This window comes from Anolis sagrei, chromosome 4 (assembly GCF_037176765.1).
Source record: "Anolis sagrei isolate rAnoSag1 chromosome 4, rAnoSag1.mat, whole genome shotgun sequence".
Lineage (NCBI taxonomy): Eukaryota > Metazoa > Chordata > Lepidosauria > Squamata > Dactyloidae > Anolis > Anolis sagrei.
Window position 1 is genome coordinate 182,090,094 of NC_090024.1, and position 20,728 is coordinate 182,110,821.

Here is a 20,728-nt window from a genome sequence, read left to right on the forward strand (position 1 = left end):
ACTGACAGGCATCTCCCTACAGCCAGCACTGACACTAAGCCGATGTCCCCTTTCTTCTCCCAGCACCCTTGTATTGTAGCAACATTTCTTGACTGCTGACAGACAAAAAAAGGTGGCCAGATGAGGTTGTCACACTACTTTCCTTCATTTTTGAGTCCTGCCTTCTACAACATGGCATTGCTACACTAATAGTTTAGGCAAATAACTGTGGTCAACAGACTGATGTCCAACCACTTAAAATAAGGTAAGAATTGTGTAGTACAGCCAAAAGATGCTAATTCTGTTGCCCAGAAGATGGAAAAGATCTTCCTCACTGACCGGTGGAAGAGTGATAGTACAGGTTTCAACAACTGTTGATCTGAAGCTTTTCCTCTCTCCCTAGCATCTTCTTGGTGGTTGCTGTCTTCCAATTTTATTGCAAATGCTCAAATCAAACTGTAATTTTCAATATGTGGGGGGGATGAGGTGGAAGTAAGTGGAACAGGGTCTGGCCATTGGAGGGTCAGAAGTAGTGGAGCTCCCTTCTGTTCTTTTTTCAGCCATTAAACCCAATACTTGTTATACTACATAAATAATAGTTGGAAGGGCATACCCACAGAGATGCTACTGTCAATCTAGGTTAGATTATAATCTAAAACGAGTGCCTGGAAAACTGGTAAATGAGGTGGATTCCAGCCCAACACCATCGTATCAATCTATGGGAATTGGCAACTTCTTTCTATGCTGAACTCAATGGGATATGGAGTGTGTCTGTCAGTCAATGTTAGATTGCTCCAATTTGGCGAGGGTAGAGCACATTGTATCCACAGGCAACCCTGTGGATCTGGCTTCCACTAGGATCTCGTCACATTAGGAGCTATACATTTGCTTATTTAAAGAACCTGCAGGAATTCTTTCCTGATTTACAAAGCAAAACAGAGAGTCAAATTGACTGAGATGGACCCTAATTTTCTCAATACTTTCTCAAATCATGCCACACATTTGTTGAGGGTCAGGGGATTTGTTCTTTTAGAGTAAAAACAGAAGCAAGCAACTTGAACCATGAATGTCTATGGGCAATGATGTCCTAGGTTTCTTTTAGCAGATAACATAGCATCCAATTCACTGCCATTTATCCTTAGGAATGAAACAACACATGGCTTGCAAAAAATGAACAATCCAAGAAATCTTCCCACTGAGAAGTAAGCATGCAGGTTGGGCAATCATTTGGCACTTAAAGTGGAAAGTAAGTGATCAAGCATATCCTGAATCATCTCACAGCAATGGATATGGGAGGTTCACACCAACGGAGACTAGGTCTACATTTTGGGAGGTCGGGAGGAGAGAAGCAGGCAATACTGCAGAGGGAGGTGGAAAAGTGTTAATAATTTAGCATGCATTAGTGTGCACCCCCTCCCTGCATCCAGAGCAAATGGGCATGGATCAATCACCCTACTCCTCTCATATTTGAGCAGCTGCTTCTTCAATTTCATCAAACACTGAGGTCATCTCATTAAAAGTCCTCCTGCTGCTGCATTTCTGCTTCCATTTTGGGATACGGGCACTAAGCCACTGCGTAAAGCCGAGGAGTTATACTATCTATTAAATTATTGCAGTGAGGTTAGAAAGAAGAAGAATTACTGGAAAAGATGAACAGAGAAGCACAGATTCAAATTGAAAGTGAAGGCCATCAGTCAGTCGACATTTCTTGGAGTGAAGTGTGAATTCAGACAACCAATTTTCATATTACATGGAGTGCTGTTACATGGAGTGCTGTTGTTGCTGTCTTTGCACCTTACAGAAGAGTAAGATTGACGTTGTATCATGTTAAACAGCTTTAAAAACCAAGTGGCAAAATTTTAGTTCCCAGACTTTCAGCTCTTCACATAGTTTGACTGCAAGGTCCTACATATAAATCCCACTTCATCTCTTATAGGCATTACATTTGCCTTATTTTGCTACATCTTCCAGTTATATGCTATTTTAGGAATGTTCATGGTTGATTAAAGTTCAGGATTCCCTTCAAAAGTTCTGAAATTTTGGAGTCTTCATGGACAAAAAGTTGAACGTGAGCCAACAGTGTGATACAGAAACTTAAAAAGCCAATAGGATTTTGGGCTGCATCAAAAGGAGTATATTATTTAGATTGAGGGAAGTCATGGTGCCTCTCTATTCTGCTTTGGTTAGACCTCACCTGGAATACTGTGTGCAATTTTGGGCACCACAATTCAAAAGAGATATCGACCAGCTGGAAGGTGTCCAGAGGAGGGTGACTAAAATGATCAAAGTTCTGGAGACCACATCCTATAAGGTGCATCTTAAAGAACTGGGTATGTTTAGCTTGCAGAAGACAAAGTTGAGAGGAAACATGATAGACATGTAAAAATATGTAAAAGAGTGCCACAAGGAAGAGGGAGGAGACTTTTCTGCTACCCTGGAAACTAGGATTCAGAGCAATGGGTTCAAATTACAAATAAGGAGATTCCACCATAACATTAGGAAGAACTTCTTCACTGTAAGAGCTATTCAGTAGTGGAACTCTCTGCCTTGGAATGTGGTGGAAGCTTTTAAACAGGCTGGATGGCCATCTGTCAGGAATACTTTGATTGTGCTTTTCCTGCATGACAGGGAGTTAGATTAGATGGCCGATGTGGTCTCTTCCAACTCTATCATTCTACGATTCTATGAAATAATAATTATCATCCAAATAGAAATCTCACATGTTTGGCACAAATCGTGTTTTAGGTCAAAGTATGATTTTTACTGAATTATTACCCTAATTTGGATTTTGAGGGACAATCCATGCAAACATATCCACTTCTTTGTTTAGCAACAGCTGTCTCCTTTGCTCTCCATGCCAAAAATATTTGCCTTTTGCCCCAGCCGTTTTATAAATTATATGAATCTGGCTCTGTCATGCCGGACAACTATATAACTTTGCCATCTGGGCCAGCTTGCATCCATGGTTTTAGATTTGCAGGAAAGCTAAGCTAAAGCGCTGGTGGTTGGTCATTTCCCTTATGTTGTCCAATGTCCAGTGTTTTTAGTTTATCCCGCTGACATCACATGTTTTTGGAGAGTGGAGGTGGCACAAATTGAGAATATAATCAGTCATATTTGGATAACTCCTCCACCCCCCTTTCCTACTTATCGCTATCCTCTTGAACTAAATCTCTTGATGGAAAGATTGCTCTTGGAGCTTCATAATCTATTGACAGAATCACCAGCAGGAGGGAAATGACTGGAAGAAGGGAAAATGCATTTGGAGTCTAATCTCCTCCTCAAACAATGCTGCACTATTTATGTTCTCAGTGCATTCCTGAATGCTGACATTTTATAGACAATTTCCAAAACAGGGCTTAGCCACTTTGGATTATATTTCAGCTATAACTTTTAGGACTAATTATTTGTGCTGACAACCCTATACAAAAAAGGATCTATCACTGCAACAGCAGAGTGCCAAAGAGCCATCACAGTTCGACATGGTGACACACTAATAGCAAAGCAAGGGAGAGGCACTGTGCCACTCTGAAATTTGCATTCATTCACTTCTGAAAAACACAGCATTCAGGGAAGGAAAAAACTGCTGTATCAAGATAAAATAATTCTTTAATAAATAACTTGGTAGCAATTGTAGAGCAATAATTAAATACACAGATGAACAGTACATAGTTGTAAGTAAAGCTGGGGGGGGGGGGGGAATCTAAGACGTAATTATAAGTGCCAAACAAATGATAATTCCTTGAATATTCTAATGGAATATTTAATACCTTATGCATTTCTTTCCATTACGCATTCTGCCTGGGGACATTTATGGTGCTAAATGACACTCATTTTTGTCTGGCCAAGTCTATTTCAAATATGGCAATTTTGTACAACGCTGTTGGACAACATGTATATTTGGGAGTCTCTTTGAAGAACAAATCAGCTTGGGAGTTTTTTTTTTTTTTTTTGCAAAATGTATGCAAATCTAGAAGCTGCAGTGGCTTCAAAATTACGGGCAAGAGAAAAGAAAGTTGCATGATTTCAATGGGTGAAGGCGTAAATTTATATGCTCAATCTGGATTTTTTTAAAAACTTGAAGAAGCCCTAAGTGACTGTCTGTCAGACAAGGCTGATAATGCTGATAAATGCCTGAGAATCCCACTGAAATAAGGAATTTAATTTATTTGCATTATTGACCTTGTAAAAGCACCAGGCATGGAGAATCTATGCAGCTTTAGGCTATTTTCACCATTTTCCAGCTTCCTTACTTGTTCAACTGCATGGGATTTTGTCCTCAACAAGCCCTTATTCAGTTTAGACTGGACACAAGAAAACTTTCTCACCCCACTGCTCTCTAAGGGGAACACATTTAGAGAAGGATAATGAGAACAAAAGCTACTGCTCTGGGACAACTGCAAGAGCAGCTCATTAAACATGCTCTAATTACAATCCTAATGAAGTATGGTTGTCAGTAGGATGAAGGGAGGTCTCTGTTTAAGGGCAAGGCCAAACAGATGCTTTGGAACAGCATTTTAGTACTACTGTATTAAACCAGAAGAACAAGAGTGCAAACACTTTGTAAAAACAAGTACTTTTTAATGGAGGCACTAGCCAAAAGTCCTGGCATGCAGAAAACTCTATCCACTGGCCCTGTAATCACTACAGATAGAAAGGGACAATGGCAGCCTAGCCTGGTGTAAATATGTTTTGGGGTTTCTCTTCGATGGTCCAGGAGCTCGTTTGCTCCTCAAGTATGGCCAGCATCTCACATCCTGTGTTGTTGCCGTTGCTACTTCTAGCTGGCCACAGAGCTCCATCCAAGTTCCTGGCCATCATGGATTTCTCTACTAACATCAGAACGGAGCACCTGTGTGACCAGTAAGAAGGAGGGAAGTGCTCCTCTCCTTCTTCCTGGTTGCAAGGGTGTCCCTGCTGATGTCAGAATGTGGCACCTGCTGATGAAAACAGCGAAAAGGTGATAGTGTCCAGTCCGGAGAGAATTTCATACTCAATCCTACTGTTCAAACTTATCTGTAGCTAGGGATACTCAGATTTCCAGCAAAATCCAGAGTATTCTTGGACTTTGTCCAAAGCAGGCTAAAGTCAATTTAAAGAACAAAAAAATCGCATGATCATCACCAGATGTCACTGTGTGTTGTGGGGACAGCCCAGCCTTCCATTTGGATTTATTTGCAAGTATAAACAATCCCTAAGCCCATTTTCAAAAACTGCTGTGCAGATATACACACAACCCCCAGTATTGTTAGCTCTTTTCATATTTGGCATTTGTTGTGTAGATAATGCCATGAGTGATTTTTCCCCTCATAAAAGGAAAGTTATCAAAAAATTTTAAAAGTGGTTATACGCGGGAATCTGTCCAGGCAGTGACACTGCTGAACCCCACTAAGCATTTTTTTCTTAATCCCAATGCCAAATAGCACTTACATTTTCTTAGTTGAGGACTGGCATTTCCTTTGAGGAAAAATATTGGAACTGCTCTTGTTTGCCATCAAAACTATGATCAACTAATCACATTTCATTTAATACAACAGCACTTGCAATAAGAGAAAGAGAGGCAAGGCAGTGGCAAACCTCACTTCCTCTAATACAGTGCTTGCTCTTGCTATGGTTTTGTCAAGAGACGTTATCAGCATTATTACTCTAATAATACCAGCAGTACTTTATGTGTATGTAAGCACAGTATCTAAGGTAAGGATGAGTACAATTCAACCCTGTAGATCAGTGGTTCTCAACATTGGGGTCCCCAGATGTTTTAGCCTTCAGCTCCCAGAAATCCTAACATTTGGTAAACTGGGAGTTGTAGGCCAAAGCACCTGGGGACTCAAAGAACCACTGCTCTAGATCTTGCTGGATCGCAACTTTCAGAATTTTCTATAATTTGCTCTCCTGATTAGGGAACATATGAATTGCTGTGCAGCACCATTTGGAGGGCTACAGTTTGCCCACCCTTGTTCTAGAGTATATGTGTTAAATGCAAGGCCCGTGCACCGAATTTAGCCTGCCACAAGATTTTATATGGCCTGTGTGGCTTTCAATGCCAGGGCAACATAGTTATACTTACATAGTCTTACAATTACAAATGGTCCTTTGAAGGCAACCATAAAGCTGATCTAACCCAAGGTGAAAATGAGTTTGACACCCCTGTTCTAAAGGGAGGGTGTCAAATGGAAGTTCTTTGTTTAGGAGTTTGAAAAGACAACTCTTATTGGGTTCATTCTATTCTATTGTCGCACACACTTTGTTTAACTCCCATGTCCTCCAACTTGATATAGCTTCAAATCATGGCTCTACATCCCACAACAAAAAAAGAAGATGCACTGATGGGATAAAGTAAGGAAAACACGCTCTCTAAGCTACCTGGTTTTAAATACATGCTCCCCGGGACCAACTCAAACAAGGGTATCTTTCCGGTGGGCTGCATGCAGATAAGGGTCTGTGCATTTTAAACATCAAGCGGCAAAGGCATGCAAGCAGTGTGGTCAATGCTATCAGCAAGGACATAGCAAACAGGAAGCAGATTCTGCTAGGCCTGCTGACAGGGCAGAGCCTGACAGGGAGCCAGGGGCCATCAGACCCTCCCTTTGTCAGGCTGGCTCTCCATTCCCTACTGGAAAAGTCCCATCAGAGGTGGCATACTGTAGATGGATAAGAAGTGAAAAGGACCAACCTTCTCGCTGATCTGAGAGATGAAAGTTTGTTTTGTTTGATGACATTGTGCGATGAAGATGAAAAGGGAATAAAAAAAGACAAGGAAAAACACAGAGAGTAAAAACAGGCCAAGCTGCATGTGTCTGCACAGCACTGAAACAACAAGACATGATGGCTGAGACCGGCCAGGGCTACCCACTGTGCAAATGCACACGTGTGCATACACACATACGCACACACGTACACAAAATTCTCATGTTTGTCACTGAACAGTGGATTCAGCTTCTCTTTCCTTATCCAGATTCATGTGACCCAACCCTCAGTATGTAGGAGCATGAGTCCCAGACACACCAAGGCTTAGGAGATGTTGGTAGGCAGCATAGACAAGAACAGAAGCACACATATTCAATGCACTTACATGCCCACTGCATTGTAGGCACCACAGGAGTCCCAAGTGAAGGGCCAAGCTCTGTTCTGATAGTACAAGAGTCTTTAAGCCCATCTATCACACACACAGCTCATTGTGAGCACACATGCCCCATCACTGCACAATACAGAGGAAATAGTCCTAGTGGAAAGAAATTCTTCTAGCACAGAGGCTCTTCTTCCCTTTTTCCAAAAAAGAGCTAAAGGCAGCAGAGAAAGATTAGTGTAGTGTGAACTTATTTGTTGTGTCAGGACCCTTGATGCACTCAACTGCAAAAGAAAGTTGGGCAAGAAATAAAAGCAAGTCACCCAACATCGGTAGGGCAATCCAGCACATTCTCTGGTTTTGTTCCTGCAGGAGAGACAGTAAGAGGTTAGTTATGTTTTCCTGATGGGTGGAGAAGATCTTGTTTCTTTTGCAGAAATGACCTTATAGTAGTTAGATTTCTGTGGTGCATTGCCTGAAACCGAACCCTTGATAAGAGAACACAGAACTTTGGTGGTTAGAAACTGCTTATGAGTCAGATTTTAAAGGAGAGGGAGAAAGGGAGGGAAAGTTAGTCTGATGGCAAAACACATCAGCAATTAAAACCTTTAATGCTATGCTATGCACTGTGGTCTATACCATCAGTAAATTATCTGCAAGGCTAACAGAAGATGGAATTTTAACTAGTTTTTCTGATGCAGAGATCCTACTTGGTCTTTCAAGACAATACATTCAAAAAACAAACAAGGAACATAACCAATAACACACAGAACACACTTATCTGCTTTTATATACTCTGGAACTGGGGTGGAAGGACAGGTGTGCATTCCCCTCTTTGTTGAGTTCACTTCTACAAAGGCTATAATCAATACAGCAATTAAGAACAGATAGTAGAAATATAGCTTTGGCTCGGCTTTCATCCTATACTAGATGGAAGTAATTTGCTTTTTTGTTGTGTGTGTGTGTGTGTGTGTGTGTGAAAGATGCGGGGTGCGTGGCAGACAGACAGACAAGGCTAACAGATTGGAGGTTGGTACTACTTCTGTAATTTCTTAGGTGCTTTCAGTGTATTATCATAAGGAGTTAAAAGTTTATTCTTGAGGGATGTATTCAAAGGACTGAGGGTAAGATTTTATCATTTTAACAGAATCACAGAAAATGATTCTGTTGCATATTATTGCCAAGAAAAGATTCAAACATCTGGATGGGACTTGAATTTTAGTCTGTTCAGTGTCTGGGCAACACCACTTAAGAGCACAGGTGGAGTTTTTTTGGTTGAATGCTCTCCCTTATCATAAGAAAACAAAATACCCTGTGAACAGTAAACTATCCTCACTGTATTTAAAGCTAGGATGGCACCCTCTTGTTGACATGAGTTTTCTATGCAAAAGCAGTATTTTACACAGAGGAACATTCAATCATGTGAGCACCATCCACGTATTTGGCATAGCTCAGAAGTGGTTTTAACACTCAGTAAGGATTAGATATTCCACTCAATGTTAAAGAATACTCTACAGAATGACCAACACCCCATAAACGTTCACTAATAGTGGAAATGTGCATTAGGGAAAAAAGACTGTGCTGTCCCTATGTCCACAGCAATGTTCTAATAGAGCTCTTCAGTACAGGGGCTGCTTGCAAATGGTAAGATAGGCATATTGCAGTGATTTACCCACATGTGTTTGTACTTTAGATTAGAGTAAGCAAGGTGCACTTACTAAACACAGTAATACAAACAGATAACTTTCTAGCCTATCAGTCAAAATGAGTTTGGTGTCTGTAATTTGTTGCTAATTGCTGGATTATCTGTTAATCTCTTCTTACACTAATGGATTATACGAAATTTGTAGCTGATTCCATTCTGGAAAGGAAAGGTCCTGGATAGGAAAAGCTGCACTCCCGCATATCTAAGGCTGAAACTGCTCCTTCTTTATCAGTAATATGCTGACACTGACTGAATTGGAATGCTCATGTATTCCCCGAAGCCCTTCGCTTCATTCCTTATCTCTGGCACAGGAGGAAGCAACTCTTCCTGCTCTTTTCAGAACACGAAGACTTAAAAGTTTGACAGCGAGCAACGCAATGGCTTTCGTCTACCATGGGAAGAACAATCTTAAGATGCAAAACATGTCCTGATACCTATAAACACAAGTCCTGCTATCGCCTACAGGAGTTGGGGCAGGCTGTGAGTGTTCCATGTTGCAGGGACACCATCTGCCTGACAGAAACTTCTCGTCTACCTTGCTTAATGGGGGCTGATAGAATCACAGCAGCAAAGGTGACACAGAAGAAGCAATCACAAGGCATTGTGCTACTTTCAGTGGAGAAACGGAAAGTACTATATGTACTCATGTATAAGTCTAGAAGTTTTAGTCAAAACGTTATTCCAAAAATTGTGAGAAATTGGTGGTAGCGGTGGCCAGGGGTAGGCACTGGTGCTTTCACTTCTCCATAGAATTAACCTTGACTTATCCACAGGTTGAATCAAAATCCATAATTTTAGGCCAAAAACCTGCCTTCAACAAATACCCGATGTTAACTTATACATGAGGATATATGGTAATCAAAGAGATCGAGCTTATTCTGCATAATAAATGATTGCCCTGAACCACTTACGAAAATCATATTGTGACGGATGAAAAATGTGGGCAACTCTCTCTAAAGAAGGAGTTCCAAAGGTAAGGTACCATGACGGAAACGACGCTGGCAAAACTACTCATGTATTGTAGCCTCTAGGTTTTTTTATATATATGTGTGTTTGTGTAATTATGTTTAATTATTAGTATATATGAGATTTTTTATTTCTACTTTCCCTTGTCGATATAAGTTTTTGTTGTTTTCATTTTACAGCATTGAATGCTTGCTGTTACAGTTTGTTAATCGCCTTGAGTCCCTCTGGGAGATAGGGCAGTATAGAAATAAATTATTATTATTATTATTGACACAAAAGCACAGTATGTCACAGCAAACAAGATCTATATGCTGGATTTCGTATCACAAAATCACAAGTCGAACACTTCCCAAGTGTCTAGGACTGTTGTTGTTGTTGTTATTATATATTTTGTACATTTTTCAAAATTTATGTATTTAGTCGCATATGGGTCCCATATTTGGAGAAAATAAATAAAGCAGGAGTGAAATAAACAGAGGAATAAATACATTAAAGTGTGGTTAGTAACAGAAAAAGGAAGGGAGGCATGATTGGCCTGACTGAATTTCTTAGCATTTAATATCAGCAAAACCGGCCTCCAAGATGGGGCTTGAAAGCGTAATACTCACAAAAAGAAAGTGAAAACTGAAAGGGCTCCACACTGGCCTTCTTTGCAATGACACATCAATCCCATTATTCTCTATTGCAGCTTAGTTGCTCACTTTGGGGAGTAGATCTGGTATTGGCCATGGCAGGTTCGTGACCTAATACTGTATTTGTGGTATTACTAAACAATCCTTTTAAGCTTATTAAGTCAATTCTTAATTATGTGTCCCTGAAGGAATTTCCTGGCTGATGTGCAAATGCGTTCAGTGATGCTGCTGGAAATCAACCAACTCAGAGAAGAGACATTTGTCCTGCACAAACTTCCTTAAAGGAATGCATGCTTCCATAGAATAGTTTTACTTTTGAGCCAGAAATTTCCAAACAGTGTTAAATACTAGCAAGCAGAGAGTCATCCTTAAGTTTCATTAGTGATGCTGTTTTAACTCGCTCACATAAAGAATAATTGTTGGAGAAATAATGTGAATCGGTAGCATTGCTTTAAGTGGAGAAGGCCCAAGGCTCCCGGCATCTCCAACTGGAAGATTATGATTGCAGGTAAAGCAAAAGACCTTGACAGACTGAGTCCCTGCAGAGCTGCTGCCAGACAGAGCAGGTAATATTTTACTAGAAGATATAAATAAAATTTGATTTCAACTAATATCGTTAGTTGCTTTCTAGGGTTTTTTTTTTTATTTTTCTTTACGTTTCAGATGGTTCAAAGGTTTCTTGCAGCCATTAACTGAGAAACCTCTCTACTTTGGATGTAGATTAAAGAATCTCTCAAAGTTATTCAAACTGAATTCTCCGGTGAAATTTACTATGTTAAATCCTTATATGGAGGAGAAAATCTTAAGGGGGTGAAAGCATCTGCACATGGGAGAGGCAGGGAGTTGTAGTAGAAAAGTGACTAAAGCATTTCCTTCCCACCTCTTTCCTGATGCAATGCAATGCAATATGGATAAAGGTGGGGGTATATTTTGAGAGAGAGGAGAGGGGGTATTTGGAGAAGAAAAGTAGCTATCAGAAGAAGGTTAAAGACTTCTTTCTCCAATGCAAAGAAATCCTTCCTGTGTTGTGTGTGAAGTAACCACTGTGACTGTAGTACAATTTTGCGTCCATGTATTAGCATGCAGCATGTATGTCTAAAGGTCAAGGTAAAGGTTTCTCCTGACATTAAATCTAGTCGTGTCTGACTCTGGGGAATCGTTCTGATTTCCATTTCTAAGCTGAAGAGCCGGCATTGTCTGTAGATGCCTCCAAGGTCATGTGGATGTCCATGATTGCATGGAGCACTGTTACCTTCATGCAGAAGCGGTACCTATTGATCTACTCACATTTGCATTTTTTCAAAATGCTAGGTTGACAGAAGCTGGGGCTGACAGTAGGAGGTCACCCCACTCCCCGGATTTGAATCACCAACCTTTCTGTCAGTAAGTTCACCAGCTCAGCGGTTTAACCCGCTGTGCCACCAGGCGGCCCTTAACATGTATGTCTATATTGCTAATAATCACGCATGTCGCCTATTCTGTTTTCTCAGATCTGAAAAGCAAGGAAAACACATTTCTGGTTTGAGGAATTGTGAAAGTCCTTCACTGGGCTGGTTAAAGTACTTATTTTGTTTTGTACAACAAAGCCACCCACATAAATATTGTTTGGGAAACTGTACATATAGCAAACCTCCACAGGACAATTTATGCAGTAACCTGTCTTTTATATACTAGGGGTCTTTATCTCAATCCTGCAGCTTGGAGTCCAACCTTGTAAAGATGATATGCAATAAAAAGGAAGCTTGTTCCGAAATTTATGCCTTAGAAATACGATGGTTAATAGAAACTGAACCATACACATAGGGCTAGAATCATCTCCCTATCAGAAACTTGGCTCATGTCACCTTATCTCCAGAGCCAGCCAACCAGCCACTAGCTGAACAGCCTGCTCTTTCCATCAAGACTGGGGTTACAGCTTACTGCACTTCTTAGAGTCCAAGGGGAGTTCTATAGCTAAATAAAGAAAGACTCAGCAAACAGGGAATCAGGCAGGTTTAAAGGTGAAGTTTCTTTGCCTTAGCAAGTTGTTCATTCAGGTGAAACATTAGCCTTCCCAAGCCTGTTTGCAAAGGCTAGACATAGGGAACGCTACTTGAAATAGAATGGGAGCAGTGAGTGTACAAAGGTCTACACAACAATGTAAGCATAAGGTATATTCAAATATATATCTCCCTTACTTTGAGGGTAAATTACATTAATTTGACTAGAAGTAGCTTGAAAATTATTTGTAAGAATAAGGGAAATGCGAGGTCAATCATAATCACATTCAGAGTGTGAAATGGGTGTTTCTGCTGCACAGATAAAGAGTTCTGAGAATATTTGAAACTTCAGCTTCTTACAGACTTATATGTCAAATTGTTCAGCAAAATGAAAAGGCACCTACAGAAAATGAGCGCTGAATACAATGACAGCAACCGAGAGACCTAGAAGCAATCACACAGCAAGTCATCTTGGCCTTTTCAAGAATAACTATTCCTCAGCTTGGTTAAGGCAGCTTTCTTTCATAGAATTGTTTGGAAGTGGGGCTGGGAAGACGTGGGGGAGAAGAGGGAGAGGAAGAGGAGGAAAAAAGAGGAGGAGAGGATAATGATGAAAACATTATTTCTAAACTGGCAGTAGTTGCGATCCTGATCCTAGGAAGAAATAAAAGATGAGTTTAACTGCCAACCAATCAAAGGGATCACGCTTACATGTTTCTGTTTCCTACTTTTGTGCAATCCCCAAACCACAACTCCCAGGAATACTTCACCTCACTGTCCCAATGGGAAAACACACTGTCCCTTTCAAATCCCAACAGAAAATTTGCCAGCTTTCAATGAAGTGCTGTGCATTTTGCCCTCCAAACACTCAATTCAATATCAGATTTAATGTAGAAATATTTTAAGATCTAGGAATAACAGAGAGATAAGAAAATAGTCTGGCAAAGTGGCTTTTGTGCAACAAACTGCAGTTGATTCTCAGCAGGAATAGACGTATTGTAATAGCAGCAGCAATTATCCCTGTTGCTGAGGAGGAGTTGACCGAGGCAACCCATGAAAACTAAGATGCTATTCCAAAGCCAAGATGATATATTTGCTCACCTGCAAGAGAACAGATCAAGCTTAGGAGGAAAGACCCACTAATTTCACACAAACCCAGATACAAGCTTTTATTTATTTACAACATAAAACACAAACGAAGGGCTAAAAATGACGGCCCCTCCTCTTCCATCATGCTCATTACAGAGCTGTACACTGGTCCTGTTGACTTGATCACAGAGAAGCCCTTTCCCACCCACCCCTGCAAAAGAAAATGCTTCAGGTATTGATCTCATGGACCAAAATGGGATTCAGGATAAATCATTCTGAAAGTATTGTTAAGACACCCTCTTGCTACAATGCCCCATGGGTCATTTGAGAGGCAAGGGCAATGGAAAAGAAGGGAGAAAGGGATGGAGGCTTGCCTTCTCAAACTTTACCTCGCACATAAAGGTTGGCTGGAGCGGAGTAGCGGGTCCCTGCACTGTTCGTGGCGACACATTCATATTTGCCTTGGTCCGACTCCTCACTGTTCTCAATTTGCAGGGCCCCTATACAGAAAGAAGACACAGACAATAGAGGTTATGACAAAATATTTTAAATACATGTATGTTTTTGGCTGAATGCTGCTTCTCTATCAAGACCACAAAAATAAAATGGTTTCAACAAATATGTGGCACAACACTTCTCACAGGGTCCACCAAACATCAATTACAACAAGGCATCCATGTTTTTCTGCTAAAGGTCAACTGATGTTTCCAGTCTGTATAGCTGCATAGGAAAATGGGTTACTTAAACCTTTCTAATCACTTCTTATGTAAAACTCTAATTTCTGCTAAGGACAGAAACTTTAAAAAGAATACTGAATAGGTATTTTAAAGAGAAATCACACTGTAACACCTAAACATTTTAAGCAACAAATAATGAAATAATATTGGCAATTCTCTTCTCTGACCATGATTTTCCTTCCTTTAATTATCAGTTTCACTGTGAGAATTACACTTACACTCCCCAACAATTCATAAGTAATCAAACTTAAAACAGAAATGATCACCAAATTTACACTTTTTCAGAGGCAAAGAAGTTACTTTCTCTCTAAAAACGAACAACTTTCCCATATATTGTCGAAGGCTCTCATGGCCGGAATCATTGGGTTGTTGTAGGTTTTCTGGGCTATATGGCCATGTTCTAGAAGCATTCTCTCCTGATGTTTCACCTGGATCTATGGCAGGCATCCTCAGAGGACCTCACAACCTCTGAGGATGCCTGCTATAGATGCAGGCGAAATGTCAGGAGAGAATGCTTCTAGAATATGGCCATATAGCCTGAAAAACCTACAACAACCCAACTTTCTCATACATTTAAATTGAGGCTCTTACAGAACCACTGGTTGCCCAATCTTGATTTAAAGAGGGGGCAACATAAGCAAGCACAACTATAATTACATAAGTTGTGTTAAATCTATGCAACTAAATGTTAAATCCAGCCCAGCCCACATGAGGGGCATTTATGGCTAAAATGGAATTTATCACATTCTTCTTCCTTATCTTAATGAATATGAATGATTCCTACGATAATTCACTTCTTTTCCTCTTACGTAGTTCCATTGATATGAGAGGCATCCAAGTTACGGAGTATGTAAGCACAGCAGTGATGAAGGCAAAATAAAAAAAAACTAGGATAATTTTAAAGTAGACTTGATGTTTCTTTGCCTGAAGCAGAATCCCATACTTCAAAGGTAAAAAGTCTTTTTGTTGCTTCCAGAAGTTGAGATTCCAGAAGTGGTCGAAGAGGGCTTTGGTCACAAACCAAACACACAGAAGCACACACACACACCCCTGAACCAAGAGAGAAAAGAATTAACCTGCCTGCTTGTCAGAGCCTGAACCCATTTCCGTTTGCCAGAGAAAACAGCACTATGAGAACAGAAACTGAAATTGCTGTCTCTGCTCTTCCCACTTCAAGTCACGGAGGTCAAATTCAGTTTTCATATCATTGGAACAGAAGGAAAACTAATGTGAATCAACTGACGCCACCTACATTATTTAAGAAGGATAAATTGAGACTGTAGCCTAAGTCTACATGTCAGGGAGGAAAAATGAACTTCACTGAGTTCGGCTATGTAATAAAAATGATGTAGAGAGCCCTCCCTGTTGTTACATTAGGGCTGGTGGGGAGGAGGCCGGTTGGAAGAGGGTAAAAGAGATTTCAGACAGAGAAGGCTGCTCCCTGCCTCTACCTATGGCACTTTCATATGTTCTGGCAGGAATCACGCACTTTTATATTTTACTATTTAGCTCAGGCATGGGCAAATTTGGGCCCTCCAGGTGTTTTGGACTTCAACTCCTACAATTCCTAACAACTGGTAGTCTGTTAGGAATTGTGGGAGTTGAAGTCCAAAACACCTAGAGGGCCTAAGGTGGCCAAGCCTGGTTTAGCTGTTCAGACAAGATGCAACAGTAGGGTTTTCAAAAATTATATAGATTATGCAATTTTCAACTACAATGACATGTAAATGCTTACATATAAAATAATAAGTAAGTAGTGATGACACAACCTGAGGCTCATGTGAGATGAAGAAGAAAAAACCAGGGATCTCTTTTTCCAATGCTATGTTCATGTGTACACGCTCACCCATGTACACTACTCCAAACGTGTATATGTTCCACAACAATGGGAAAAATAGAACTAAAAACAATTTGGGAGGACATGGAGGTGGAAAGGTTGGATGAAAAATATTCTTCAGTCTCTTTCTCGTTCTGCATTAGTATCGTCTACACAACATAACATGTCCTGGTTTGGCAAGTTGTGACCTGTCATGTAAGGACAGTGGAGAAGTCTACAAGACATAAGGAGCCAAGTGCTGACATATAAATTGCGTTTCAGATTTTTTTCTGGACTGTGTTTACTTTAATAGAGTGTGATACTACAAATAGATTTTAACTTTTCTGGTAAAATTCTCATGCATGCTAAAGATACAATCTATGCATAGTAAATTTAACCAAACACAGGTGAGAACAATTTCTGAAAAAACATGCAGTCTACCAACCAAGTTTTCTAATTATTTTAGTTGGCGCACAGAATGGCAAGAGACTGGTCTAATCACCTCTGTTACCAACTACACAAACCACCTTTAACAGTTTTCTTAGTGATGACTCTTCCCTGGACGTAGTGACTGGCATGGCTGGAACATTCAAAGAGAAAGACCTTCTGTGATATATGCAAGGCAGTTGCTAACAAAGCTATGGAACTGAACATCCCACAGGGACAAAATGCAGGAATCCATCTCCCCACGGATTTGCCTCTCTTTTCGTGCCTCATGCATCTGGTTTCTACACATGACTCCATTCTGCGCTAGATTTTTTTTCATGTCAGGAGCAACTTGAGAAACTGCAAATTGCTTCTGGTGTGAGAGAATTGGCCATCTGCAAGGATGTTGCCCAGGAGATGCCCAGATGGGGAGCTGGAGCTGACAGAGGGAGCTCATCCGTGCTCCCCCCAGATTCCAACCTCCAACCTGTCGGTCTTCAGTCCTGCCGGCACAAGAGTTCAACCCATTGTGCCACCGGGGGATCCTGTTCTAGATAGGAAAAAAAAGGAGAGATGGAGATACGCATGTCCCTTCAGAGGTAGCACTGCAAAACTCCTAGAGGGTAGCAATCTCCTACAAGTATATTAAGGGGGGGGGGGGAACCCAGTTGGAAATGGGCAGCTTCAAAACATATTCGATGAAAGATTTTCCAGTACCACTCTGCTGACTTTTAGGCTTTCCTTTTTAAAAACAAATTTCTTTCTGTTTTGCGATCTGAAATTCATATGGAAGGGTGTGTGTGAAATCCAGGAAAATATAATTCTTTTCTTTTGCTTCCAATTTCTTGTGTGATTTTCTTAGGCACAGAGGAGCTAGTTCCAAGAAAACTGTTATTTAAAGTGCTGTTTCTCCTTTAATACCTCTGTTGCTTCCTGTGTACCTGCTATGGCAAATCTATGTCTCAGTTTCACGCACATACCAGCATTTCTAGTTCCATGAGAAGAGCAGCTCGAGGCAGATTATTTTCCATTATATTTATTCCTGTTTATTCTATGGTGACACAGAAAATTTGATACTAACTTTGCTAAGGGGAACGTGTGTCATTTCCCCTAAAGAATAATTCCTTGTAGCCTACTAAGTCATCCTTCAAAATGTAACATCCATTCATTCATCCTCCTCTCTAACCTGCCAGTCACCAGCGAGACCCATGCATCTCTGAACAGTCTATCAAAACTCACCCTGACCTTTCAGCCTGGGTCTCACCTGAAAGGCAAAGGGGGAGCGTTAAAAGTGATAACATGCCTTGAGAACACAAGCTCTCAGAAAAATGACAGCACCTCTGGACAGCATTCCTGCTTATGGCTGCAACGCTCAAAGGAAAAGTTAGCCTCAGAAGAAAGACATCTGTCTTCTGCTTCTCCAGGAGACATCCATGTTCTGACATCCCATTACACATTCATTCAATAGGCAGTCTATTTCATTTTCAAAATATTCCTGTAGATTTTACATCCATGTAGATAATCAATCATTAATTAATAAACACAAACATCCAACTAACTTCAAAAACTCAAAATCCCGTTAGCTTCATATATTTCCAGAATAAATACAATACATCCCAGAAATGGAACGAACTTACCTTATTGAAGACATTGCAGGCCACTTTGTGACCACATATTCCCTTTTAATAAAACTGTCTTTATCTACCATGGTCATTACCGTTAAGAGATTCAATAGCTAGTGTATTTAACAAAAGGCATCTTTCTGTCAGAAATCCTGTACTAAGGGCCAAGAGGTGAACATTGGCCGGTACAGAGATGTCATCTTTGACATTCAAATGGGACACATACGTTTTAAATAATGTCAAGCACATTTTAAAAAATACCCCATTAGGACTGGAAAAAAGAAATTTATGTTTTATGAGATGGAAGATTCTCATTAAAGAGATGTGTCCACTTTCGCAGAAAAGATGTGTAGAACATCTTGGTGGTTCTGATGCTGAGCCATTAATGTCCTCACTTGTTGACAGGAGGAAACACATGACAGTTTATATGCAGGGAAAATGTCCAATTTGCTCCTGATGTGCTTTACTATTTATCATTCAGTTCATAATCTTGCTATAAAAACTACGACAGAAGTGGGAAAATAGTTTTAAAAAATAGTAACATCACAGGTGCCAGTCTTTTAATACTCCAAAGAGAAAAGACAGTTAAAGAAACCATTTGTATCAGAAAGAGGTTTACAATTTTTCCCTGACCCAGATTTTCCACCCAGGCAACTGATGCAAATATACTAGAAACAGCAGCTCACATTTGCTCCAAAGTCACTTAATTGGAACTGAAAACATTAACCCCCAGCAACAGAACCAGTTCCAAAGAGTTGGATTATTAACTTCCAGCAGTGATTCAGTGAAGAGGGAGAGAGAAGGAAAGAAGGGGGAGTATTGGACAAATGAGAGAGTGTAATTTAGTGGTGATAATAACTTCATCAGGAAATTCAGGGGTCAGTCAACAGCAGTAACTGAAATCACAAGAGATCAGAGTCACACTACGTAGTACTCATTACAACCTTTAAAATTAATTCCCAGGACCACTTTGAGTGTTTAGAGTCAGAAAACTGCTAGCATATCTACAGCATTGAAACTAGCAGGCCTGGGAACGCAGAGCTGTCAGACTGGAGATGGGTTGAACGAGTGAAGATTTAAGGCAGCCAGATGTGTGTCTGATTCATTTACTCACAACAAATCTTTATGCCACGGTGCACCATGAGTCCACGTAAGGCTTTGAAAGAGGTGGAGCTGGCTTCTTACATCTCCTCCCTCAACCTTCAAAATAGAAGAGCCAATAAATGGGAATAGTTCACTTTCAGCTCTCACATGGTCATTTTTTATTACCCGAATTTCCAATTTTTCCCTTTTTTATTATTTCACTTCTTGTTAGCGATGGTAGAGTAAAAAAGACATGTCTTTTCTCTTGGGAAATTCTTCAAAAAAGTGGCTGTTTCAATCCTGCCTGGACTCGGTGCCCCAGAAGGTGACTGAATCTGAAGATGGAAGATCTCAGAACAGTCTGCGGCACTGACAAAGACATCATTTTCCACTCTGCAGACCTCCCGTTGAATAACCCCCTTTAACCTGTGCACGCCTGCAATGGATGATTCTACAAGGTGCCACACTAAAAATAAACCACGAACAAGGACACATGGGAGGGGACAGAAAGGTGAGTGAGTGTGTTGATTGAGTCTGGCGTGAAAGAATAGCTGGAGATGACATACTGCTGGAGAGGCAACATGGCAGAACGGAAATGGAGTGATATGATAACTGGAGGCACAGTTCAGCATTCTTACCTCTGATTGGTGTACCACCTGGTGAGGTAATTTGAATGCAAATAAGATTAGAGAGAAGCGTTAGTACAAAGAGGAAAGGAAGAAAATTGTAACAAAAAGTAGAAAGTTTTTCAAAGCTAGAATCTGTATTAGCAAACAGGAATAATAATTTAAAAAAATAAAAAGATGTGCAGTAATAGGTCAGAGTGATGCCCTCAGGTGGTTAGTAAAGCTCTCTGCTACCAAGAACACAAGAGTCTGGCCCCATTTTTCCAATTTGAGATGTTACTTGTCCTGCTCAAGTTGGCCCCTGGGCAAAACCACTGGCATTCACTGCCACAGTTGAGATGGAGGAGCCACTGGGAGATGGGTGCCATGGGAGTATCACAGTGAGAGTAAAGTGTGTGTGTGTGTGTGTGTAGGGAAGAAAATAAACCCCTTAGAATACAGTGGTAGGTGAGAGACACATTCTTACTTTCAGATTACCACATGGACCTTTTGGGGCAAAATCTGATAATGACGTAACTAAAAAATAGAGAGAAAAATGGAGGGGTAACTTGGATAAATCCTAGATCAGGTTTCCCCTTGGCCAGAAACTGTTGTCCCGCAGCATTGAATTTTCAAATAAAAATGTAAAGAACTTTCTTCTAGCTTTCATTTTGTACAAAGGAGAACCAGGCATGCTCTGCATAATTTGCGTAATGGTCAAGAGGAAGCCATTTTTTACCCTCTTTATAAGGGAGCTGGAAATATTTTCACATGCTATGAGAGCATCTTATAAGGAGGGCTCGATAATGAAGCGAACGGCTCCAAAGCATCAAGCGGAATCACTGTTACACACAAAGGTTTGCTCAGTTCTGAAGATTATTGTTAGCACGGTCCTGATATACAGAATGAGACCTGCACATGTAATCTGACAGCAAACCATTTTGATCCCCAGTTTTGTCCCCTTGGTCTTATTTTGTGCAAATGAAGGCTGTTAGTAAGGGCAGGGAGATTCATGCAGACCTA

At 40.5% G+C, this 20,728-nt stretch overlaps 1 protein-coding gene across 17 annotated transcripts in view; it reads right to left on the bottom strand.

Moving 5' to 3' along the window:
* PTPRF (protein tyrosine phosphatase receptor type F) overlaps positions 1-20,728 on the bottom strand; it is a 606,212-nt gene that overhangs the window by 109,584 nt on the left and 475,900 nt on the right. For 11 of the 17 annotated variants that reach the window (XM_067467927.1, XM_060773314.2, XM_067467925.1 and 8 more), the window contains 2 exons: positions 19,739-19,756; positions 13,806-13,916 (listed from right to left, as the gene is read on the bottom strand). In XM_067467927.1, the coding sequence (XP_067324028.1) occupies positions 13,806-13,916; positions 19,739-19,756 (129 nt within the window). The remainder of the gene's footprint in view (positions 1-13,805; positions 13,917-19,738; positions 19,757-20,728) is intronic. The other 6 variants (XM_060773316.2, XM_067467929.1, XM_067467928.1 and 3 more) reach the window with 1 other exon arrangement.